At 37.5% G+C, this 26,744-nt stretch overlaps 2 protein-coding genes across 3 annotated transcripts; one reads left to right on the forward strand and one right to left on the reverse strand.

Annotated features, from left to right (window-relative positions):
* The first annotated feature begins 1,275 nt into the window (after nt 1–1,275).
* LOC307011415 (proprotein convertase subtilisin/kexin type 5-like) lies at nt 1,276–17,007 on the forward strand. Of its 2 annotated transcripts, XM_079637044.1 has the most exons (14): nt 1,276–1,326; nt 1,675–1,717; nt 1,805–1,953; nt 2,994–3,194; nt 3,349–3,432; nt 4,691–4,880; nt 5,718–5,932; nt 6,293–6,538; nt 9,760–9,993; nt 10,842–11,019; nt 14,051–14,265; nt 14,743–14,843; nt 15,065–15,254; nt 16,462–17,007. In XM_079637044.1, the coding sequence occupies exons 2-14, from the start codon at nt 1,692–1,694 to the stop codon at nt 16,875–16,877; spliced, it is 2,445 nt and encodes an 814-aa protein (XP_079493170.1). In that variant the 5' UTR covers nt 1,276–1,326; nt 1,675–1,691; the 3' UTR covers nt 16,878–17,007. The 2 variants fall into 2 exon arrangements, with proteins under 2 accessions (XP_079493170.1, XP_079493171.1); XM_079637045.1 differs by lacking the exons at nt 1,276–1,326; nt 1,675–1,717; nt 1,805–1,953 and having other exon boundaries at nt 3,168–3,194; nt 4,710–4,880; nt 16,462–17,006.
* Nucleotides 17,008–18,634: 1,627 nt separating this feature from the next.
* On the reverse strand, nt 18,635–22,614 carry rfk (riboflavin kinase). Its single transcript, XM_079637720.1, has 4 exons — nt 22,217–22,614; nt 20,965–21,116; nt 20,700–20,802; nt 18,635–20,563 (listed from the first exon to the last, which is right to left on the reverse strand). Exons 1-4 carry the CDS (start codon nt 22,296–22,298, stop codon nt 20,415–20,417), a joined length of 486 nt encoding a protein of 161 aa, XP_079493846.1. The 5' UTR covers nt 22,299–22,614; the 3' UTR covers nt 18,635–20,414.
* Between the last annotated feature and the right edge of the window lie 4,130 nt (nt 22,615–26,744).

The raw sequence follows: 26,744 nt of genomic DNA on the forward strand, positions 1-26,744 counted from the left end.
ATCTCCTTTCAGGTTATACCACGTCTTTTTTGCTATTGAATCTTTAATGATTTTTATAAACTAAACAAAATAAATGTTTATATTGTTAGTAATATTTAATTACAAATTAGTTTTTTGGTTGAAAAGTCGTGTTAAAATGTGTATATCAAATATAAAACAGGATTATGAGGAACAAATCTCTCAATCATCAGTGTATTGCATTACATATTTTTTTGCCCCCACAAAAAAAATCACAGAGCTTTGTTAATAAACTAAGACGTATTATTGGGGGATATAAAGTGATTACTGATATTTATATGCATTTTATGCAAGTAGTCTGTTATACTGCTATAAAGATCTCATTCATTTATATTTCAAGCTGTCAGAATGCCTTTTTACGTTTTGGCCATAGAAATATCAGCAACTGCACCAAATTGCGTTTTCGGCCTCTGAATATAATTTAATATATATGAATATAATTTTAGCTTTTTCCTCCGAGTAAGAGCTACATATTCTCACTATATCATACTATATGAGCCATAAATGCCTGATGTGTCAAATATGATACGATATAAATGCCTTTTTTACACACACACACACACACACACACACACACACACACACACACACACACACACACACACACACACACACACACACACACACACACACACACACACACACACACACATATATATAAATATGTGTATATTTATAAAAACAAAAAAAATGGAAGCATTTTCACTAGGGGTCTCAGACTTTTGGACCCTTTTGCTGTAGATGCACCAGTCACTTATTAGATGTGTGTGTAGTGCACAAATGATAGGGGTTGTGCCCGTCTCACAGCTTCCCGTATCTCTTTTCATCTGTTGTAGTTGTTAAACTTATGAGTTTGACTGGTCTGTGTCTCCATGTGCCTCCTGCATAGTCTACACTTCAAGGCAGCATTTTTTTTTTTTTGGGCGTCGTAGTTCAAAAATGTCCCAAAATGCTGTCTAGGTAGTCTGCTCACCAGGTTGTGAGACATAGCAAGTCAGTGTGTCAGAAGATCAAGGTGGTAAAAACACTGATAAACGTCTAACATCGGCCCACAGCTTTTCGGCTCATTTAAATTGGATGAAACATAAGAGAGATACTTAACGTCTTTCCTTCCAAAAAAAGAAAAAAAGATGTGGTGTACCGCCTGACACTAGAAACCCAAAAACCTCACACTGGGAGTAGTTTAGTAAAATAACATTCATCGTCGAGCCACGATCTGTCTCCCTCTGCTGGTCAATGTACTATTTCAAGAATAATGTTATTTTTGGAACTGAGAAGCACTACAAGACATGTTTGAAGCTTGAAACGGTAAATAATCGCTCACACCATCACTTTATTTCTTTTTCTGCAGCAGCTCAGTTAGATAAACAATGTTTTGGCGCACCTCCTAAACAGTTTTATTGCTCATCTTACCCAGGCCTGAAATATCTCGAAACACTTTGATAAAAAGTCAAACCAAGGAAAGTAGTTGTTCTGTATAAATTAAGACAACGAACATGTCACAGCATTACGTTCTTGCATCATTAATTGAATTGTTCAAATTGCTTTTCCAGTCAAAGCTCCTCCTGAATCACCTTGTCATTTCAGTAATCGCGGCCTTTGAAATATATTCCCGTTTCCGTGAAGAGTGCATTAACAGTATGATTTTTCCCTCAGTGGCTCCAGAGCATTGCATGTCTTGTTTACCGGACTATTACCAGTAAGTTTGCCTCTTACTTTTTGACTTCTTGAGTGTTTAATTGGTGTGTTGATATTTTAGAGGGTAAGAGATTGTGTATTTCTGCAGGTTGAGATCGAGCTGTCACAAAACCTGCCCTGAGAGGACGTTTGAGGACAAGGAAGGGGAGTCGAGGAAGTGTTCTCGATGTGATGATCACTGTCTGACCTGTGATGCCTCTGAATGTTTCCTGTGTGAGGAAGGCTTCTTCCTGTCAGGTTAGATGAGGCCTAACACTTATATTTATATATATATATATATATATATATATATATATATATATATATATATATATATATATATATATATATATATATATATATATATATATATATATTCATGTCTTTACTGTATTTGAGCGACATGTGTTTGAAAGAGCCTCTTGAAAGAGAACTTACCAGTCATGGTATTTTCTCTTCTGTCCTTTCAAGGGATAGTTCACCCAGAAATGAAAATGTATTTTTATTTTCAAGTTAATTTAGGTTAGTTTTCACTCTGTTATTGTACGTTTTAGTTGTAGGTTAGTTGTTAGTTCTCAAAAACTAGTTTTAGATTCATGAAAATGTTTTTTAGTTTTGGTTCCCAGGTATGTTAGTTTTAATTTTGTTTTAATTTAGTAAGTTTAGATTTTTTATTGAGTTAGATTTAGTTTTCATTGTTAATAACAGCAGTTTGCATCCATGCTTTAGATCAATAGTGAACAATTAAACCTTTTACCTAAACCTCTGGTGCTGCTTGCGTTTAATTTTTTTTAAATGAATATGCTATATTTTAGTTCGATAATGTTTTTTTATTTAATATTTTGTATTTTTATGGTACTAAATTATATTTATGGAAGAGTTATGATCCATTTATTACCTGTTAATCACTTGGCATGGACGTGAAAATGAAATTTCCAACTTAAACTGTCGTAAATCTTGAATGCTTTAGAGCACAGACTTGAGTTTGGTTTCTTTTTAAAGACACTTAACACAGATTATTGTTGAAGTGAAAAAAAGTAAAGAAAAAAAATTATGTAAGTTTAATTTTAATACTATTTTTAAATTTTAAGTCAAATATATAATTTTCAAAACATGTTTTACTCTAAAAAAAATGTGTTCGTTCACATAGCAAGTTTCGTATCATTCTGATGAAGTAAAATATTCTAAAAGAACAAAACGTAAAAATTATTTTTCAAAAATGTCCAAACAGCACTAGAGGGTTAAGCCTTCATTTGCCCAAATACTTGTGTGTTTACTGAAATTCTGTCTACCTGCAGATGGCACGTGCGTAGCAACATGTAAGGAGGGTTTCTATGGTGACGAGAAACAGGAGTGCGAGCCGTGTCACCACATGTGTCGGACGTGTGGGGGTCCGGAATATGACGACTGTGATTCCTGTGAAGATGACGTGTTTCTGGAGAAGGGTCAATGTATCAACAAGAGCAAGATCAAGTGTCCTGACAAAAGCTTCCTAAACAGTATGAAAGCAGTATATTCTAAAAATTTAATTTAAAGTATTCATTATTTAAATAAAAGTAAACCTATCGTATTATATTAATTTAATTATAAATCTAATTAGCTAAGAAGCGTGAGTCTTTATTATGTATTTTAATTTATTTTGTGTGTGTGCAGGTCTGGATGAGTGTGAGCAATGTGATTCCTCCTGTAGGACGTGTTCAGGGCACGACAAAGAGCAGTGTGATTCCTGTGAGAAAGGTGAGCGAAACAAGAATGTGCTATAAAATCTTCTCCTGGTGCTCTTTGGATAGGAGATAATTTATTCCATGAAATTTTTTTTTTTTTTTAAAGCCAAGGCATTCAGGTTTAAGAATGCACTGAGTTCATTTATAATATGATAAATTTGTGTTATGTGACATGATCACTTGATTTCTAAACATATATTTAAATAGAACAAAATACAGTTTGGCCAAAATAGACAACAAATCAAGAAACAATCAAGTCAAGAAAAAAATCTAATTCTCCATTTAAAGTGATAGTTCACCCAAAAATTTAAATTTTGTCATCATTTACTCACCCTCATGTCCCGTAAGAAAAGTGCATAAAGAGATCGTGAAACTAATCCATATGAATTGAGCGGTTTAGTCAAACTTTTCTAAAGAGACTCAATCGCTTTATATGATGAACAGATTTAATTTAGGCTTTTATTCACATATACACATTCATCAACTCGCACATCAGTTGTGGTAAATGGAAGCTCAAGCATGTTTGCTTGACGTGCAAGAACCATTGAGGTTCATTCTCGTGTTACGCAGCACGTTTGAGCTTCAGCAAGAACCATTGAGGTTCATTCTCGTGTTACGCAGCACGTTTGAGCTTCAGCAGGAACCATTGAGGTTCATTCTCGTGTTACGCAGCACGTTTGAGCTTCAGCAAGAACCAATGAGGTTCATTCGCGTGTTACGCAGCACGTTTGAGCTTCAGCAAGAACCAATGAGGTTCATTCTCGTGTTACGCAGCACGTTTGAGCTTCAGCAAGAACCAATGAGGTTCATTCGCGTGTTACGCAGCACGTTTGAGCTTCAGCAAGAACCAATGAGGTTTGTTCTCACGGGTCAAGCAAGTAAGTCTGAGCTTCTGTTTATGTTCGCTGATCAATGTTTAATGTGAATAAAAACCTAAATGAAATCTGTTCATCAAATAAAGCGATCGAGTCTCTTCAGAAAATGTAGACTAAACCGCTCAATTAATATGGATTAGTTTTACGATCTCTTTATGAACTTTATGAAGCGACAAAGTGTGTAGCAGAAGATGAATTCGTCTTACAGGTTTGGAACGACATGAGGGTGAATAAATTATGAAAAATTTAACATTTTTGGGTGAACTAACCCTTTAAACTTCAATAGCTCATCCAGTGACCAGTGTACATATTTCTCAGTATGGATGTGCAGAAAAACATTATGGATATACTAGAAATCTATATGTCGTCTACATGGGCGTTTGTCTGTCTCTACAGGCATGTTTCTTACCAACAGCCAGATGTGCGTGTCCGTTTGTCCACTTGAGACTCATGGGAACCAGACGAGTGGGCGCTGTGAAGGTTGTTCAGCAGGCTGTTTGACGTGTCAGGACGCCCATAAGTGTTTGAAATGCAAAGATGGTTCACTCTATCTGCAGGATGGAAAATGTGTCCCTGAATGTAAGAGGTAAAAAACGTTCTTTCAAAACTGATAAAAAATGCTTCATATTCACACACATGGTCTCATGCACAAACAGTTTGCACTTTTTCTGTCGGGAATAGTATGCAAGTACATTGCAAATCATAAAACTATAAAAAATAAAAACTTTCAACCTTTTTAGTTGTAGAGAAAACCGTTTTATTTTATTCAGTTGTAGAGAAAATTCGGTTATATTTCTTTTTATGTCGTTTAAATTTAACTTTGTTAATTGTAAGAAATAAATGTTTTAACTGAATGATGTTTATTGTTTTACATTTTCCTTTCCTTTCTCATGTTTTGTTATGTTTTCTAAAAGTTATGTAAGGATGAGTTTTAGGGCCCTATTTTAATGATCTAAGCGCATGGCGCAAGTGCACTTAGATCGTGTGTCTGAATCCACTTTTGCTATTTTAATGACGGGAATAATGGTCGGATTGCCCAGCACATGGTCTAAAGGGGTTGTCCCTATTCTCTTAATGAGTAATGGGTGTGTTTTGGGCGTAATGCGCAGATGGCGGATTGCTATTTACATGATGTAATTTGCAAGCGAAAAGAGGAAACGGATTTGCTCGTGCACAAGGTTAAAACACGCAAGCATATGTATATATGTATATGGTATATGACAAATGGTTCGGCGAATCAAGACTCAATTTTATTGACTAGTACTATAATACCTGTGCAGCATCTTACTTCTTAATTCAAAAGTATGTACAGTACCATACGTTCCCATTACCGGCGAGGTGTATGTTGAAGTATGTGAACACAGCCACACATTAACATACTTTTTCAATCACTGGTCATATAATATCTGTGTCTTCCTCGCAGAGGTTACCCAGAGGCTGATGCGTGTCACAGCTGTGCTGCGGGATGTGCTTCCTGTCACGGGGAAGCCAGTTATTGTCTGAGCTGTGAGGAAGACTACCTGCGTCTCAAACACACCTGTGTGCATCACTGCCCTTCCAGGCACTTTGTAAAGGATGGAGTATGTGAGCTCTGTCCAAACAGTTGTGCCGAGTGCGAACAAACGGGCAAATGCAGTGGTGAGGTTCTCAACATTATTTATCACAGATTGATATTTTTTATTTTATAATAATAACCACTAAACTGTAGCGTTTACTGTTGTCCAAGACAAGTAATTTCTTACACAGCTACACTACCGGTCAACAGTTTCGAATAATTATGATTTTTTTTCTTTTAAAGAAGCCTCTTTAAATTTTATATTGTAATAATATTTCATAATGTTACTGTTTTACTATATTATTGATACAAAAAATGCAGCCGTGGTGAGCAATAGAGACTATATATTCTAGAGACGTTCCTTTTTCTTCTCTTTGTCAAGCAATGAAGTGTGGCACTACCTCTCTCAAACTTTAGTTCTTTATCTTTCTCCTGCTTTTCAGAGTGCGCACCGTTCTACTTCCTGCATGAGGATCAGTGTATTGTTGACTGTCCTAAGGGGTACTTTACAGATGTAGAGCAGAAGCAGTGTATGTCTTGTCACAGTGATTGTGCAACATGTGACGGTCCTGATGAAGATGACTGCACCTCCTGCAGTAATGGGTATTTGACGACTTATGTACGTTACAACGGAAAGTGCCTGTACCGCTGCCCATCAGAAACATACCTGGAAGGAGCAGAGTGTCGAGGTATAATACTTATTCTCCTTTATGTATGGGTTTATTGCCTCAAATTGACTAGATAGTGTTGGACAGGAAGGAGATGCATGTGCCATGCTGCGAAACCAGTTTTGAAATGGTCTTATAAGGTATAAGGTCTAAAGAAAATGTAATTGTTGTTATATTTTGACTCTTTCTTTATCAATTTGTGATCAGTTGATCTTGTGTGTGTGTGTAAGAAGGGAACATTGAGAAATATTGCAAGTGTATGTAATTTTGTGATGCAATAGTATATGTAATTTAATACTATATAGTGTACTATACTTAATACTATAAAATAAATATAAAAAACGATACAAAATGACATTATATTACAGAATCTCTGGTCCTTGAAATAGCCTATTTGTATTTTGAGTGTGAGAGAGTGAGTGAGGGGGCGGGCGATTGTGGGCAAGGGCGGGCGATTGTGGGCAAGGACGAGCGATTGTGGGCGTGGGTGGGTAAATGGGCAAGAGAGAGTGAGTGAGGGCGAGAGAGTGATTGTGGGCGAGAGTGAGTAAAGGGATTGCGGGCGAGGGTGGGTGAGTAAGTTGAGGTGAGTGAGTGAGTGAGGGCGAGAGAGTGATTGTGGGCGAGGGTGAGTGAGTGATTGTGGACGAGGGTGAGTGAGTCAGTGAGGGCGAGGGAGTGATTGTGGGCGAGGGAGTGATTGTGGGCGAGGGAGTGATTGTGGGCGAGGGAGTGATTGTGGACGAGGGAGTGATCGTGGGCGAGGGAGTGATTGTGGGCGAGGGAGTGATTGTGGGCGAGGGAGTGATTGTGGGCGGGCGAGGGAGTGATTGTGGGCGAGGGAGTGATTGTGGGCGAGGGAGTGATTGTGGGCGAGGCTGAGTGGGAGTGATTGTGGGCGAGGCTGAGTGAGAGTGATTGTGGGCGAGGGTGAGTGAGAGTGATTGTGGGCGAGGGTGAGTGAGAGTGATTGTGGGCGAGGGTGAGTGAGAGTGATTGTGGGCGAGGGTGAGTGAGAGTGATTGTGGGCGAGGGTGAGTGACTGATTGTGGGCGAGGGTGAGTGAGAGTGATTGTGGGCGAGGGTGAGTGAGAGTGATTGTGGGCGAGGGTGAGTGAGAGTGATTGTGGGCGAGGGTGAGTGAGAGTGATTGTGGGCGAGGGTGAGTGAGAGTGATTGTGGGCGAGGCTGAGTGGGAGTGATTGTGGGCGAGGCTGAGTGAGAGTGATTGTGGGCGAGGGTGAGTGAGAGTGATTGTGGGCGAGGGTGAGTGAGAGTGATTGTGGGCGAGGGTGAGTGAGAGTGATTGTGGGCGAGGGTGGGTGAGAGTGATTGTGGGCGAGGGTGGGTGAGAGTGATTGTGGGCGAGGGTGGGTGAGAGTGATTGTGGGCGAGGGTGAGTGAGTTGAGTGAGGGTGAGGGTGAGTGAGTTGATTGTGGGCGAGGGTGAGTGAGTTGAGTGAGGGCGAGGGGGAATGAGTTGATTGTGGGCGAGGGTGAGTGAGTTGAGTGAGGGCGAGGGTGAATGAGTTGATTGTGGGCGAGGGTGAGTGAGTGATTGTGGGCGAGGGTGAGTGAGTGATTGTGGGCGAGGGTGAATGAGTGATTGTGCGCGAGGGTGGGTGAGTGAGTGAAGGCAAGAGAGAGTGATTGTGGGTGATGGTGAGTGAGAGAGTGATTGTGGGCGAGGGTGAGTGAGAGAGTGATTGTGGGCGAGGGTGAGTGAGAGAGTGATTGTGGGCGAGGGTGAATGAGTTGATTGTGGGCGAGGGTGAGTGAGTGATTGTGGGCGAGGGTGAGTGAGTGATTGTGGGCGAGGGTGAGTGAGTGATTGTGGGCGAGGGTGGGTGAGTGAGTGAAGGCAAGAGAGAGTGATTGTGGGTGATGGTGAGTGAGAGAGTGATTGTGGGCGAGGGTGGGTGAGTGAGTTGAGTGAGTAAGGGCGAGAGACAGTGATTGTGGGCGAGGGTGAGTGAGTGAGTGATTGTGGGTGAGTGAGTGAGGGCGAGGGAGTGATTGTGGGCAAGGGTGAGTGAGTGAGTGATTGTGGGTGAGTGAGTGAGGGCGAGGGAGTGATTGTGGGCGAGGGTGAGTGACAGTGATTGTGGGCGAGAGTGAGTGACAGTGATTGTGGGCGAGGGTGAGTGACAGTGATTGTGGGCGAGGGTGAGTGACAGTGATTGTGGGCGAGGGTGAGTGACAGTGAGTGTGGGCGAGAGTGAGTGACAGTGAGTGTGGGCGAGAGTGAGTGACAGTGAGTGTGGGCGAGAGTGAGTGACAGTGAGTGTGGGCGAGAGTGAGTGACAGTGAGTGTGGGCGAGAGTGAGTGACAGTGAGTGTGGGCGAGAGTGAGTGACAGTGAGTGTGGGCGAGAGTGAGTGATTGTGGGCGAGCGAGTGCGTGAAAGAAAGATATAAATGTCACCTGGACATGTTTTGGTAACATTCAATCTATCATGTTATAGGGCTGCTCGATTATGGAAAAAATCATAATCGCGATTATTTTGGTCAGTATTGAAATCACGATTATGTAACACTGTTATTTCACATGACTTTGGGAACGTGTTGCATTTATTAAAAACACCTTTCAACAATTATTTTAAAAAAAAATCTAAATTTGACCATTTATTTAACTTTTTGAACTATTAAAATAAATACTGTAACAGATAATAGGCTACTTCAATAAGTATTTTATTAATTCCCGCAGGTCTACCACTTATAATGCAGGAAATTCCCCCGCAAACATTGATTCGCTTTAGCAAGTAGATTGTATATGTAGCCTAAATTAATCCACAGAGATTATAAAATCAAATCAATAATTTGAACACTTTCTCCAAGACGCAATTTCTTCTCTCTCTCGCTCTCAAAATGGGTTGGACAAGGCAAGCGTCGAAACTACACTCTCGCGTTCAGGAGTGCACAATCGGGCCAGCATTGCATCGTAACTAAAGTTGATCATTTTTACTTTAAGTCTTATCAGTTTAAACATTCAAGCTGAGAGAGGTTATGGCTTCGGGAGGGGCGGATGTGTGCACTCGCGTGTCATTCAGAGCACAAGACAAAATAAGAGTGTTCTTGCACAACAAAACATGGCAAAATAATAGTTTTTACTCGATTGTACTATTTTGGTGATCGTTGGGAGCCAAAATCGAAATCAAAATTCAATGAATTCCACAGCCCTATCATGTTATCATGATAGTCATTCATAACTGTTTGCTGTCATCAAACATGTCTGTTTTTTAGAATGTGACAAGTCCTGCCTGACATGCTCGGGTCCTCACCCGTCCTCGTGCCTCACCTGCAGAGCGAACATGAGCAGAGATGTTAACGGGCACTGTGAGTTCTTCAGCGACTGCTCTCTGAGCACATTCATGGGGGAGGACGGGCAGTGCCAGTCGTGCCACAAGAGCTGTCTCCGCTGTTCGGGCGCGAGCGAAGAGCAGTGCCTCAGCTGCAGCCCCAATACCTTCCTGCTCAGTAAGAACACCACATTTCATTTTAGGAATAATCCATAACTGGATAATAATCCATAAGGGGTGGTTGAATATGATTTAACTTTTTTAACTTTAGTTAGTGTGTAATGTTGCTGTTTGAGCATAAACAACATCTGCAAAGTTACAACGCTCAAAGTTCAAAGCAAAGGGAGATAATGTTCTTTTAAAGAAATCGTTTTTTAAGGACTACAACAAACGCCTGGTAGAGACTACACGACATTCCTCCCGGGTTAGTGACATCACCAACCCTAGAATTTACATTAACCCCGCCCCCCTGGGAATGCGATTTATAGATTATCAAGACAGAATATGATAATCAATGACTAGAAGATAACTACATATAAGCTACATAAATTAATCAACTAACCATTCATAAATGTTGTCTACATTTTGTCACTTCTTCTTGAGTCTCTCCATCTTTCTGACTTCGGTTTGAACATAAAAGGCTAAAAGTGTTTGAAATTTTCAGTGCGTGCGTGCGTGTGTTTCGGGAGCAGCAGCTCATTTGCGTTTAAAGGGACAGACACAAAAAACTTCACATACACACTCAGGGGACATCAAATTATTATTTTACATCTTGTGAAAAGGGCATTATACCACCCCTTTAATGTTAAAATCTAAGTAACAAAAACTAAACTGAAATGTGAAATGAGTTTATAGTATAGAGTTTATAATAGTCTTAAGATAAATAAGCTTCACGAATGCTGTCACTTACAAGTTCAACATACAAGATGTCTGAAGAGCTGCACTGAGGAATATTTATAGAAATGCAAAGTTTACCATTATACATGCTCAATGTCATTTGTACACACTATTTTGGTCATTTGTCAGATCAAACGTGTGTGTCCAAGTGTCCCGGTGGTTACTATGCAGATGAGGACAAGCAAGAGTGTGTTCAGTGCCACGTGAACTGCGCGTCATGCCGTGGACATCACAGTAATGACTGTGTAACCTGTAAACCAGGCCTGCTTCTGCTCGGACACAGCTGCTTCACCTCCTGTCCTCAAGGGTATGATATACATATTTATTTATTTATTAAGAAAAAATCACTACTATGCTATTTTAAAGGTTCCTTATTTTGTTTTGAAGGTCTCCTAAAATAGATTTACATGCACCCAAAAAACACTTTCTCATAATATACATTGTGTATGACCTCATTTCTTAAAGAGAAATTATGCAAATTTGTTACATTGTTATGTCGGTATGAGAAAGGGAGTAAGACTGGAATTGCTGATGACTTATTTTAGCAGTTCAGAATCGACTATTTATTTGAGGAAACACTAACTTTATTTGTTGTGCACTTTGAACTTTAAAACTTTGCAGACCTTTTACATTCACAAACCGCTATATACGGGCACTTTAAAATTAAATCACATTCAGTGCAATTTGTGTGCTTTAACTCCTTCGCCTCTAGGGGGAAGCACATACGGGCATCGTGTCTTGCTTTTTTTTTACTGAGCTTAAATAACATTTACTTTAAAGAAATATAGCACAAGAAAAGCACTAATGTAATTTGTTTGCATTTGTATTGCAATGAAATTAAGACATTGTAAAATTTGATTTAAGCATCCAAATACTCCAAACACCGGCTAATAGCATCTTTATGCTCTATATTGTTTTTCTAATAAAAATGTGTCAGTTAAAACAGTTATATCACAACAACGTAAGCTACATACTTTCCTATGTATTAAGAATATTGGGGATGCAAAAGCAACAATTGGGGTGTTCCAGGATCTGCCATCATTACAATCTCATGTCATTGTGCGCTTGAGTCTCTGTTGTGGGAAGACTGTCTCTCTAATTAGTATGCCGTATGTCACTTTGGATGAAAAGCTCCAGCTAAATGACAAGCTACTGACATTCCTTCCAATTTCTTCCTTCCTAAATGAGCCATTAGGAGTTGAAGTACTAGGCATTTATAATGTTACAAAAGATTTCTATTTCAAGTAAATGCTGTTATTTTGAGCTTTCTATTATCAAATAATCATGAAGATATATTACTGTTTCCACGATGTTAAGCAGCAACTATTTTTAACAATAATAATAATATCAATGTGTGTGTGTGTATATATATGTACATATACATTCACACAAAATGTACAGACTCAGTTGTTTGCAATGAACAAATCATACAAAATTAATTAAAACAGCTCAACACAACAATTTTTTCAAGTGGTTTCCCCAAATTCAACTGAAAATGCAACTTTTAATGACTTCTGCAGTCTCAAAATTATTCAACCCCTTCATGGCAATCTTCTTTAGTACTTAGTAGGACACCCTTTTGCTGTTATGACCTGCTACAAACGAGATGTAGACACCAGCTTCTGGCAGCGTTTCAGAGATCTTAGCCCATTCCTCATGAGCAATGGCTTCCAGTTCAGTGATATTCTTGAGTTTGCGTGCTACCTGCAACCACCCTCAAATCCCAAAAGAGATTTTGGGTTCAAATCAGGACCCTGTGGAACCTGTAGACCCTGATGGTCACTGTAGAATCTTCCAGGACTTCTTCTGCAACCAAGCAGGAATTTGAGGTATGCTTGGGATCATTGTCCTGTTGGAAGGTCAAATGATGCCCAAGCTTCAGCTTCATTGACGGCATGATGTTTTCTCCTAGGATTTCCTGATATACAAAATGAATCCATCTTGCCTTCCACACGCTACAGGTTTCCAGTGCCAGAGGATGCAAAGCAGCCCCAGAGCATCACTGAGCACCACCATGCTTAACTTTCGACATTGTTCTTTTCTGCAAGAGACAACTTTTCTTGTGCTTTTGGGTCAGTAGTGGTGTACGTCTTGGAGTTCTGGCATGGAAACCGCATGCGTTTAGTACACACCTTACTGTGCTCGCTGAAACATCAGTGCCTGTTGCCACCAAGTCTTGCTGCAGGTCTTTTGCAGTCAGTCAAGGGTTTTTCTGAACCTGCCTTCTCAGAAATCTGGTTGCAGCCGTTTATATCTTCCTTTTTCTGCCCCGTCCAGGTAGTGTAAAACTTGCGAACTATGCTTCCAATGGTGTCTCTATGAACATTTAGTGCCTTCGCTTTCTTTTTGTACATTGTTCCTTGTTTGTGAAGGGTAAAAATATATTCTCTTAACTTTTTGGACCATTATTTTGAGCCATATTTCTAACATGCTAGCAAACGTGACACTCAACAAACCTACCCAGTTCAGGTATTTCATGTGTTCTAGCTCAAGCACACCTGGTGCAACTAATGAAGCCCTTGTATTAGTTGCTTCAGCTGTGCTTGAGCAAACACCTGTTTTGCAGATTTGTGCTGTTGTAAAGGATTTTATTCAGGGGGTTGAATCATTTTGAGACTGCAGAAGTCATTAAGGGGTTAAAGGGCCATAAAGGGGTTGAACAATTTAGATTACAACTGTGTATATGTGTATTTATACACTTACAGGCCCCAACATTTTTAAATGTAAATAGCAAAATGACAATAGCATTAGCATAAATAAACGGTTACTTCGCCCATTATTAAAAATACAAATATTTTAAAATCTTCCACATGAAGACAGTGAGTTTGGAACGACAGGAGGGTGAATAAATGACAGCAGCATGTTCAATTTCCAACTACTTAAACTATATAATAGAGAGTAGATTGTTGAAAGGCCATAAATGGACATAGTGGATCCTCTTAGGGGTTTTCCATGCGTCACAAGACTCACATTAACAGTGCTGTTGTCACTATCACTGCTCACCAGAGCATGTAATCCTGTTCTAGCTGAAACAAATATTTGACTATTTCAGTTTCTTGGAATATATTTCTAAATGGCAGCATACTGCATCCATTTTGTGCAGCAAGATGTCCCATAACTGCCAGAGAGGATTTTAATAGATGCAGCTTGAGCAGGTTGACTTGGTATAATCTGGGTCATTTGTCTCAGAATCAGTTTTTTTCTCAAAATGCCGTGTAATAATTAGGCTAACCAAATTGCTTTTGATGCAACTAAAGATGTACACATTTTGTGATTTTATTAATTCCCAAAATTAAAAAAGCCTTATTCTATAACCCATATATGTATTTCCCCTGCAGTTTCTTTGTGAATGCCACCAGCAGAGCATGTCAAGCGTGTGACCACACATGTGAGGAATGCCTAGGAAGCAGCGGTTTCTGTCTCAGTTGTAGAGAAGGATACTTTTTGATGAGAAAGTCCGGACAGTGTCTTCATACTTGCCCCTCGAATTATTTCCTTCACTCTTTGGACCGAGAGTGCAAAAGATGCCACTCCACCTGTAAAACATGCAAGGGTAAGACTCATCACATGACTACTGAGACAAAATCTGAAACCAGTCGCTTCGGGAGCTTAGCTTCAATAAAAGCTGTTTTGGACCAACAAGGAAGTTTTGAGTAATGAAACCAAATCATAACAGCCAAAGGATTCACAGATTGTTTTCTCTGAATTCATGACGCCTTTAAAATACTCTGTTTCAATAGTATAACCACAAAGATGTAAACAATATGATAATTTATTTACACATTTTCTGTGTAAAGTTTAATTAATTGTACATCTTCATTGTCATGGCAACATAATGGCTAAAATGACTATCTTTACATTTTGCTTTCTACAAAAAGCCTCCCAAATGTGGCCCTATTCAAATCCATTGCATTGCAAGTCCCTAACCATGAGCTTCATTTTTGCATCTTTACAAAAGTGAGTGAGTGAGTGAATGAAGATATGATTTGTATACCTCAACATGATTGAACTAGTCTGTGGTGTCATGTAGGCTCTGGAGCGATCTTCTGTACATCATGTTATGACGGTTATGAAATGTTTGGAGGAATCTGCTCATCTACATGTCTAACCGGAGATTATCCCATTCTTGTGGTAAATGTTTTTAAAATACATTTTTAACAAATCAGTCATGTACTAATCTGACTGGTGACTATACTGTGTGTATACTTGTAATGTGGCACCAACACCTTTCTTAGTCATTAAAATGTACACTTAATAGTTAATCAGTGTGTGTGGACACACCTTTTTCTTATTACTGGATTTGGCCAGATCTAGACCAATTTTCTTTCTAACATTCTTTGTGTTTTGCACAGAGTAACACATGTGGAACATGTGACCCATCCTGCACTGAATGTAAAGGCCCGGGACCCAACAACTGCACCTGGTGCCCTGTTCTTCAGCGCCTCTCGGAGGATGGGAGGTGTCTTCCCTGTTGTGGAGAGAAAACATTCATGGATTCCTCAAGAATCCACTCGGAATGCTGCCAGTGCCACGAACTGAATGGTACAAGCTCTAAATTAATTCATTATTGATTATATGCTTCATAGTGATTTCGTTTTTACTGATAATGTTAAAAAATATATTATATAAATGAACTATTTTTTGATATTTTAGTTTATTTCTTTTTTAGTTTAAGTTTAGTTTAAGTTTTAGTTATCTTATGTGCTTTTGTCTTTCAATATTTCTATTTAGCTTTAAATTTTGATGTCAGTTTTAGTCCTTAGTTTTAGCACTTCAACTTTAGCTTGAAAGCTTAGATGACAAGGCAACATTCTAATTTATATTTTATTTCAATTAACATTTTAATAGTTTTAGTTAACAATATCAACACTGATATTTAAACTGCTTTACATGAAAGATAATGATTTATATTTATATTCATATTTATATATATAATAACTCACAACAAAAATACAAGCTCACACTTGTGCTCATAAACCCAGACAAAATAAACTCACGAATTTCTATTGTAAGTACAGTTTTTTTCTTCTTTTTCGTTTTGTTCGTGGGTGCAAAAAACTGAGGTGCAAATTTAAATGTAATTTCTGTGGTAATGACAACATACCATCAGTGTTGTGTAAGTTACTTTAAAAAAGGAATTATTAATTATAAATGAGCTTTCTAATCTTTCACAAGTAGTGCATTACTAACTACTTTCTAAACCCCATATCAACCTCGACCAGATCAATACAAGGATAGAAACTAAACTGATTCTTTCAAATAAATGATAATATGAAATTGCATTAACTGACTAAAGTATTCAAAGGGAGAAGGTTACATTTAAAAACATACATTTTAACATTAGACATTACATTTTGATGTTAAATCCACTATTGATTTATTAAGAATTGTTTTAGTTCTACACAGTATTTACATCAGAAGTAACTAATTAAATTACAGAAACGTTAAGAGTAATCCCTTACTTTACTTTTCAAGGGAAAAGTAATTAATTACAGTAATTTGTTACTTATTAATGCATTACACCCAACACTGCATGCCATTAATGAGCCATCAATATCAATCTGTAAGATTCACATAATATTCTCTAGCTACTGTATCGTTCGATAGCACTACTGTAACTCAAAGTGGCAGATATTACTAAATTATGCTTTTGTACATTAAACGCCTTGAGCTTTTAATGTGAAGCCATTGTATTCAAGGAACCATTGAATACTCCTGCATGTGACCTTTAACTTTTCTCTTTTCTCAGATGAATGCATTCTCGCCCTGAACTACAACCTTTTCACCAACGACCTAGCGACTTTGGGTCATCCTGGCCTTGTTGTTTTCACTTTCATATTCGTGTTGGTGAGCTTGTGGCTTGCCATTTTTCTCTTCCTGCATTTTCGGTCGAGGTTCACCATAAAGCCCATCGTCAAATCAAACGGCTATGCCAAAATCTCAGACGGCCCGTTCACCTCTGCAACCCTCAATGACAGCATACCGGAGTATTGCGATCGAAACGAAGGCCAGGAGGATGAGGAGGAGGTGGACGAGGATATCGTTTACATGGGGAGGGACGGGATAGTGTATCGGAAGTTTAAATACAGCATGCTGGAGGGGGAAGAGGAGGAGGAGGGGGAGGTGGAGCTGGAATATGATGACGAGATGTATATTATCACATAAAACATAAAAAGTGTGCTTACTTTCTTTGAAATGTGGATAACAATACTTTATTTATTAATATTTTGACATGCAGAAACCCACTAAGTTTCATCAATCAACCATTAAAGAAATTGTTTACCCAAATATCACAATTTTGTCATCATTTATTCACCATGATGTTGTTCTAAAAACACTTGTGACCATTTCTTCGGTTTTGTTGAACACAAAGGAAGATATTTGGAAGAATGTACGAGCTCTTCCTAGCTAACAGGGAACGTTCTCTCAAAGTTTAGAACATATGTTCTTCTAATAATGTTAATAAAACGCTCTGAGTTATCTGGTCTTTTTCAATGGTGACTTTCATGAATTTTTTATTATATTTTGACTTGGATTAATGGATTTTTTTATTTTATTTCTTTGAGCGTTCTCCGTTAAGGTTCATTTATAATGTTAATGATGTTTTTGTTGCACCAAAAAAAAAAAATTGTGTATATATATATATATATATATATATATATATATATATATATATATATATATATATATATATATATTCTCTGAACAAACATAATCCTCAGACTTGATCCATGACTCCATTAAAAATAAACCATCCACTTGTTTCTGATGCTGTTATCCTTCTGAAGCGGTTTAAACAGGACACGTCAAGGCAAACTTTCCTTTACTCTTCCATTCATTCGTCCATTTGTCCTCATGTCGGCAGACTCCGGCGCATGGAGTATGTCACAAAGAGAACGGGCATCTGAATACCGTTTCCATCCAGTATAGACCGTGTCAGTGATTATAATTGGTTCGATTTGCTTTTGACGCAACGCTCACATCTGGTGATGGCAAGTGTCAGCCATTTAGCGACTGAAAGCCAGTGCGGGGTCTATGGTACCGTGATGTCTTGCTCTGGAGGAAGTCATATGCAAATGTATTTGCCCGTGTGACCTCACAAATCCCACAATATCCAAACAAGCCATTTTTTTGGAGCTTGGTTAAATAAATGCTTTGTTTATGATGAGGTATGAAACTTGCAGGATGTTTTAATAGTAAAAAGATTATATGTCAAAAGCTCAAGGCAAATTTGATTTCTCATGTCATGACCCCTTTAAATATGCAGTGAAAAATAAATTCTAAAGGCTTGAAATGGATCACATGTCATGAATCATATGGACTACTGTTTGTATGCTTTTATGGGGCTTTTCTCTCTCTCGACAGTCCCCGGTCCCCATCTACTCTTATGGAAGAGAGTCGCTTGGATGGTGCAAATATAAGTTATATTAAATATCATGTGGAGGTTTCATCAGTATATGCTCAAGTCATGCCTGTTGCTTTATGATTGTAATTAAGACCTGTGAATGATTTATAGTGTAATGACGGCAGTCTTTTTCAAACAATAGCTGATTATTCAGTCTGTTATCTACATGATGAGTTGAGCAATATGGCTCGTTGTTGTGGTTTTGTCAGTTAAGTTTGATCACTTGATTAAATGAAGTGCTGATAACATCAGTTCAGTTATATGTAGAACTGATCTTCAGACTGCTGTTGCAAACCAGAAAGTATTTATATTTCACATTAATTTGATTAATTTAGCACAGTAAACCATAAACTAACCTTTCAAACCCTTGAAATGAGTGTGCATTACCATTCCTAAATTGGGCTCAGGGATTAGACTTGTAAAAAAAAGAAAATCGTACTTTTGAACTCAAGTGTACATGTGATCAAGGATTAACACAGTCAAGTAATCCATTAGATCAAATCCAGCTAAACTTTTTGATTGCATGGGAAACCCTTACTGACATGTCAGCTGATATTATATGTGTGTACTGTATCATGAACAAAATAAAATCAGAGCCAGTTCACTTAGCCTTGAGGATATCTAAAGCTGTTTTCAGAACATTATCTTTACAGCAACCTCTCACCCTGAAGATTAACAAATATTTAGCTATAGTAAGGGAAATGATACCAGAAATCAAACTGAGTCAAATCACAGGATTCTGTTTGTGAAAGTAAAGCCAACCAGATGAGGAAGACTGACAAGATCATTTAAGAATAGAGATGTTACTATTACCACACAACTAAATGATTCATTCCTGGTTCACATTTCCCATCTCTATCATTTATGTGAAATCATGAAAGAGTTACATGTGCTTTCACAATAACAGACAACAGTAAAACACCATGTAAGGCATTTTTGTTTAATGCTTACAAGTATGTATCAACATTGAAGGAATGCTTGGTTGTGCACTGTATGATAGTATGTTACATATCTAAGGCACTGCCCTGACCAAAAAAATAAATACATGCACACATTACCAAACATTTAAAGAATCAGCAGTTTAACATATAAAGGTCCTGTCTAGATGAGTGTATAAACATATTTGTGAAAATTACAGCATTTTCGGTGCCTATATTAAGATGTGGTCACGTATTATCACTGATCAGTGAGTTTTCACAGGCGAAATCTAGTAATTTCAATGGGAATCCACGTGATCTGAATTTCGCGCGAGGACGGAAAATTTCCTCAGATTTCACAACGGGTTCAAGTCGGGTCAGGTGGATGCCCTTGCTTTGACCAACAGTCAACAGAAAGCGTGTTGGTTTTAAAGTTGCGTGAGCTGTGCTTTGGTCATTGCTACAACATTGACAATTAACCTTTTTTGCCCACGAAATTTCACTAATGTGACCACACCTTTACAGAGGATTGCTGTAACGTTTCAAGCATGCATTACACATGATACATGGAGAAACGGGTAAATCAAAAAGACATTTGTAAACCTTATGATGTAACTTGACTCTTGTTTGTTGAGCGTCTTTACAAATGTAAAACTCTATCAGATGTTAAACTAAAGGAAAAGAAAAAAGGCAGCCGTTATTTTATGTGAAGGTTAGCGCTAGTGCATATGTACATTGTCAAAACATATAGGCTACAGAACTTCTGTACACACCAATATTTAAGACCACTGGAATAATTTCAGTACTTATGTACATCCAGATAGTGTCTTCATTCACTGTTTGTTCTGTCTGTACACTCATAGTACAACAACCTAGGCTTTAACTCTTTATCTCAACCTTGGACTTCCACCTCTACTCACGGTTCTCTGAGAACCATAAAAAACAGTTTGACCTCAAAGAGGAGGACCACCGATTTTGACTTATTGTTAAAGCTTTTTATTGATGTAAAGAGTTTTTTTTTAAACAATAGTGAAATTAAACTGAAGGTGGAGGCAAAATAATCAAACTAAAGAGGAATCTATTTGGACCCTCCCTGACTTTCACACAGTATCATTGCGATAGGACTGTGGTAAACATGGAATTCTGGGAAGGGTTCTGTGACGTTGAACTGCATTGATAATACCTCAGTCATTCTAGTAACTGAAATCCTTTTATCTATATATACAGAAACAAAAGCTGATGAACTATATGAACATACATACACATATAGTGCCTACATTTGACCAAAGCATCACTTGGGGACAGACATCTTTTTACATAAATAACAAATTGCATATGGAATAAACAGGCTTTAAATAGAGGTGATCATGAAAGTGAGTGTTACAGTCGATGACCGTTCAAAATCTGATTGGCTGTTGTTGATACTGACGTCTTGAAGAAGTTATCCTCTTTCAGTTTCAAGTGCTCAGGCAGGTCCAGCTTTGTCTTCGCCTCTTCAATGTCACTATGAATCGCTGCTATCAACTCATCTGTGAGGAAGACACAGCAGTGAGTTCATGTAACCGAGTGAACAAGTTTGTTTGGGTGAGTGAACAGGGTGTTGTGGCGTCAAAGAGATCATGTGATGTGGGAGTGATTTCAAGAGAGCGGGTCAGAGTGTCTTACCAAGCGATGTGAATCCTCTCTCAGGGCGAATGTAGCCAACCATGGCCACACTCAATATCTGACCGTAGAAATCTTCCTTAAACGTGTGGATCACATGCGTTTCCTGTCACACAGAGCGATAAATACATTAAATTTGATATCAGACTCATGTATAATGTAGGCCTACTAATTATTTACGTCACTATTAACATTTAATGAATGCAAAGATATCAACTCTTCAGCTTGTAGATGTTTGCACCCTCTAGAAAGGTTGATATGGAAATACCATAGACTTCTTTGTGTTTTTGTAGTAAGGGTTCCAGCCGATGCTCATCACCATCTTGTGAATGTCTCCGTTATCCACACGAGCCCATCCGTAGTAGATGCCGGTGCCGATGTCAGCGGGGAGATTGTCCACAACCGACTCTGGGAAGTTTGCTGAGATCGGAATGGAAAGAAAACATTTTATTAGGATGTGCGTTTACAAAATATATGCAAAATATGCATATACATACAAGTATTTAAGTAGTTTTAGAGCAGAGATTGTTTTGATTATGATGTTTTAAACCGCAAGTCTCTGATTGGGAAATTAACTTTGATGAATCATGGGTAATGTAGTTTTTCTATCAGGAATCCCGCTGTTAAATATGATCATTTAAGAAAATGGTTGACATCATGCAAACTGATGGCTTCAACATACCATCGATTAACCTCATAGCTCACAGTAGAAGTCTGTAAAGGTTTATAAGGTATGATAAAAAATAAAAAAAGTGAATGGAATGTTTTTTACTTCCGAACCCGACTGCTCTATTGATCCTAAAATAATTGACTGTTCAATGTGGCTCATAATCAAGCATTTTACAGATTCACGTTAAAGATTAATTTGGGCAGAACTCATTTCAACAAGTAACGTAACGTTGTTATTTTTTTTTAATGATTATTTATTTTTTCAAGGTTGAACATGGTCCACATGTGTGACCACAAATAACTATGTAAAAGACCAGGGTTTGCTTGTAAAAAAAAGAAAAGAAAAAAAAAAGTCATTATAAAATAACACAAAAAATAAAATTATAATAATAATCAAATAAAAATTATAATAGATAAATGAATAAATTAGGGGGTGAATTAACAACCCCAGACGTAACGTTATTTATTGATATCGATTTTTACAACGGAGTAACGTTACAAATTGTAGCGGTTTAATTCCGCGTGACATAACAAATATAAGTTAACTCATAAAGCGCAGACATTATCAAATTATTATAACATCTTGTGTTTAAAATACTACTTTACGATTTTTTTCACCCCAAACATGATTTAACGTTACTCATTTTCGTATCGTCATTTTAAGCCGAATGTTAGGCATTGACGTCACCACTGCATGCTTTTATTGCATCTTTTCACATTCAACAAAAGTAACGCTCACTTCTATGTCTCACGGAAGACAGTCAGACAGGTGAGAAACAATATAAGAGTGAGGAAATTATGTCAGAAGTTTTATTATTTGGATGAAATGTTTATTTAAGTGTTATTCTCACCTGTTGGGATGCCCAGGTCTTTGCTTCCCCGTCCGAATCCGTGGACAACCTCTCCCCGGCAAAAATAAGGCAAACTCCTCATGTCAACGCGTTTAAAGTGAGTCAGAGATCCAGACAGGTGTCCGCTTTGGTGAGGACAGTGACCCTTCTTCTAGACTCTTCTCTCTTATCTAATACCCGTTTTTATATATACAGGAAATATCAGTTTTAAAATGAAGAGCCTTGATGTCTCAGTCCCAGCTGTTGTGAATCTTGAGACTAAATGAAGAAGTGAATGAAGAATATCCTCTGAGATACCACAGGTCTGTGAATTGCTCCTTACATTATGTGACCGGTCGGCCAACTGTGAGTGTCGCACGTCATACTTACAGGGTTTTTTTCACCAACGACCTTGCTACGTATTTCCTTTAGGAATAATTCAAAATAAAAGTCCTGCAATTTTACTAAGACAAACACTTTTTCCTATGTTTTTTTTTTGGTGTACAAATAAATAATTCAGTTTGTACGACTTTAATTAAGTGACTAGATAAAAATTATAATTTTTACATATTTTTGTCCGTTCATAAATGTTGGCAGGGATAATAAAGTAGACTACACATTATCAAACTAACCAACCCCAGAGACCTTCCCAACTCGTCCTGTCATCATGACAAAATCTGTACAAAAGGTCAGATATCATATGATTATTCGATACCTTTGAATTAGTCCTATATATTTATTATTATTATTATATTTAATTACCTCACCGTATAAATAGCTTCAGTATGAATTTGAATTATGAATAAATTGTATGTGAACATTTATATATAATTTATATATTTATTATGTACTGTTATAAATATATATATTTACAAATCACTATATATACAATTTCTCAGTCTATTCGTTTGCATAAATTGAGTTTCCTATAGCCATGCATGTAAATTTGTTTACTTTATACAACCATTCTTACTCTTGTTCTCTAGTCAGTGACCAGAAGGTGTCGCCATTTATCTGGAGGTGTGAGAGTGCTGTGACGTTCTCTCAATCATTCTTCCATCATTTGAGTAACACAAGATTCCTCTCATACTCTCTTAAATAATAGCTTTTTCTTGCATTAGCCATGTCGTTAAATTAAGATTATCAATTTATCAATTCATTTCATTTCAAATTAAAACATATACGCAATCTCAAACAAAAATACAGTTGCGTTCCATTTTCAAAGTCCTTAATCCACTGTTTTAACACTAATACTGTTGTTATAAAAAAAAATTTTTTTTAAACAATAAATAAATAAATAATGAAAAAGAAAAAATGATGGAAAAAAATTAAGGAAAGAATCTTCAAATATGAATACAATTAATATTCATCAATATTATAATATCGTCACATGTTTATGTCAATTCTTTTGGGCCAATTATTATTATGTAACGGAATAAAACCTAAATAAAAATATTTTTCACAACTCTTTACCACGAGAGCAGTCATCACAAGTTTAGAAAGGCCCCTAAATTTCCACCCAATAGCTAATTTTTTAAATAATATTAATTTATATTCAAAAGAACTATAAAAGGGAGTGGAAATGGCAAATGAGCTAATGAGTGGTCCTCTGCAGTCATCTACTGGTTATGTCATTTTCAAAGTGGTAAACTTTTTCATATTAGAAGTGTGTTTGTTTTCCACCAGGTGACAGAAATCCTCCACTAAAGCATGGCACATTTTCCATGTTATCTCCAATGAAAATGATAAAAGATCATCTTTATCATATTATCATCTATCAACTTTAGATCTTTTTAATTTTACTGCACAAATGTAGTTAAAAACTAACATGTGTTGATTTAAAAAATAATAATTTACCCACATATTGTCAATTACAGTTTCATATTATTAATAAATATTCTTAATAAATATTATTGAACATTAGCTGGTTATTTAAAACGATATTAATTCAAAATTCAGGGATTGGCTTGATAGAACTAACTGTATTGTTAGTATGCAACTAGTATATTCAATTATTTTTTAAGTCATATCCTCATTGGGGGCTGAGCCCCCCTAGAATCACCCCTGTGCGGGAGATTTATCATATAATTTGTATTATGTTGGATATAACTCTTTAACTTTTAAGGTTAAATTAAATGTAATATTTTCATACAATCTCAATCTCACAATTAGGCTACATCCTGTGAATAACCACGCACACATAACAGTAATGCTCCATATAACCCTGTGGTTAACACCATAAAAACTGCGTGCTTAAAACATTTTAAATTTGACAGGGACTGGTCAATAGCAACATGAAACACTTTTTAAAAAACCCACCACTCTTTTGTAACAATTTTGTAAATATGCGGTGCAACTTCTCTTGACTTGTTCCCGGTATCACTGCGTGAGGAGTCTCTCTCTCACACAAAGACAAATGCTAATCTTGGCAGGAATTTCAACCATTTTGCAGTAAAATTACCTCGGTGGTCTGAACTTTTGATAGATGGCTAGAAGCTCCAGAGTCTTCTGGAAAAGCAAGAAAACGAAACCTTTAACTGGTAAGAGCTGAATGAAAAAGAACTCAAAATAGAGGAAGAGATGTTACAGTGTAGCTACATTGTGGGTACAATAGTGTACATTATCCCATACATTATAGTAGATGTTTTCATTATTTTGAGAGCTCCTAAAAGCATAAAATTGACTTCTACAGTTGTAGAAATGTGCATCATTACTGATTTCAAAAAGTAGCTTAAGGCCCTTTTAAGGCCTGTTAACGCAAGGATGATAACTAGGTTTATAACAATAAAGATAGTTAGAGAAACAGAGACACTATATAATTGGAATCGCTATGATGAACGATAAAAACATTGACAGCCAATCAGAATTCATCCTGCTTTACAAGAGGCAGAAGACATACCTGTAGCATACATACCTGAGTGCTTAAAGTGATAGTTCATCCAAAAATGAAAATTCTGTCATCATTTACTCACCCTCAAATTGTTCCAACCCTGTATGAGTTTCTCTCTTCTGCTGAACACAAAAGAAGATATTTTGAAGAATGTCTGTAACCAGAGAGTTGAGGGGCCCCGTTTACTATGGAAGAAGAAAAATACTATGGAAGTCAATGGGGCCCATCAACTGTTTGGTTACCGACATTCTTCAAAATATCTTCTTTTGTGTTAGCCTATAAAGCCTATACAGAATGTTATTGTGTGTTTGGTGTGGATGCTAATATAGATATTGTTAGTCATTGTTCTTGGTGTGAATGAAGCTTAACTAATATGTTGCTGTGAATTTTACAACTAGCCTACTTTACAGTCAAAACACGCACTCTTTCTTTATAAAAAAAATGTCACTTTAAAATCATGATGAAACTAACAGCATTTTTTTCCTGCATTGTGACATACATCCGAGTGCAACAGATTACAGAATAAAATGTAAAGCAGGGACTTTCTACCTGTCATTCATTTGTTGATTGGATTTTGAAATTTCAGTTGTGCACTCAAAAAATTAAAGCTAGGGTTAGGCTAAACAATTGGAAAAGACTGACATATTGTAAGTGACTAGAAAAATCAATGTACGTTTGTGTATTAATGTATGCAAAATCTGTCATTATTGACCCACCCTCATGTTAACTTCAACATTAAGTGAAACTAAAGCAAGAAAAAGCTCAGGAAAAAAAGCAAATCCCTCTAAGGAGTTAGCTGGTGTGACAGTGTATCCCGTCAGGCCCAGGTCAGTCTCTGAAAGCGATGAACTTCCACACACACCCACACTCGGAGCATGAGACTCACTGGCTGTGGTTGCAACACAGCAGTAATGAAGCAGGTAATGCATGCTTAATGAAGCATGAACACATTTAAACACAGCTACACAGGAGAGATTAACAGCTTGTATACTCACATTATACACCCACTCCAACATTATTACAGAAGCAGTCTCTCTCTAGCTCTCTATAGTTTCCCCTCACACACACACACACACACACTGACTCCTCAAACACACCTGTGAATAAACCTTCAACTGCTATGATAGTCTCTTGCCATCTGTTCATCTCTGCCCCGCTCTCCTCTTTCTGCAGCTACAGCGCTCACAGACGATTGATCGGGCTGATAATAGACAGGGCAAACGTCCTCAGTAGATTTGTTTAATGTTTTCACTACTATGGGCTTTTGCCTCTTTTATTAGACAGAGATCATAGAGAAAGAGGAATCGGAGTGAAAACAGATTGCAGGCTAGATTCAAACCTGCATAACTCGTGTGAGCCCCACAGCTCAGCACTTCATGACTACACCTTGTGATAGTTCACCCAAAAATGAAAATCATTAAAAATGTACTCACCCTCAAGCCATCCTTGGTGTATATAATCAGAGTTATATTAAAAAAAATATATATCCTTGCTCTTCCCAGCTTTGTAATGACATTGAATAGTGTCCAAAAAGGCATCCATCCATCATGAAAGTAATCTGTACGACTCATGTGGGTTAATAAATTCCTTCTGAAGCAAAACAATGTGTTTTTGTGAGAAAAATATCAATTTTTATAATTTTATAAACTATAATCACTG

Source organism: Phoxinus phoxinus, assembly GCF_949152265.1.
Source record: "Phoxinus phoxinus genome assembly, chromosome: 15".
In the NCBI taxonomy this organism is placed as follows: Eukaryota; Metazoa; Chordata; class Actinopteri; order Cypriniformes; family Leuciscidae; genus Phoxinus; species Phoxinus phoxinus.

What these genes read in the sequence shown, in the direction of transcription:
- LOC307011415 (XM_079637044.1), top strand. Translation starts at nt 1,692, where the DNA reads ATGTCTTGTTTACCGGACTATTACCA. An exon ending in TGTTTACCGGACTATTACCA is followed by an intron (nt 1,718 to 1,804) that starts GTAAGTTTGCCT and finishes GTATTTCTGCAG; the next exon opens with GTTGAGATCGAGCTGTCACA. An exon ending in TGTGTCCCTGAATGTAAGAG is followed by an intron (nt 4,881 to 5,717) that starts GTAAAAAACGTT and finishes TCTTCCTCGCAG; the next exon opens with AGGTTACCCAGAGGCTGATG.
- rfk (XM_079637720.1), bottom strand. Translation starts at nt 22,298, where the DNA reads ATGAGGAGTTTGCCTTATTTTTGCCGGGGAGAGGTTGTCCACGGATTC. An exon ending in AGACCTGGGCATCCCAACAG is followed by an intron (nt 21,117 to 22,216) that starts GTGAGAATAACA and finishes TTCCGATCTCAG; the next exon opens with CAAACTTCCCAGAGTCGGTT. An exon ending in GAGAGGATTCACATCGCTTG is followed by an intron (nt 20,564 to 20,699) that starts GTAAGACACTCT and finishes TCTTCCTCACAG; the next exon opens with ATGAGTTGATAGCAGCGATT.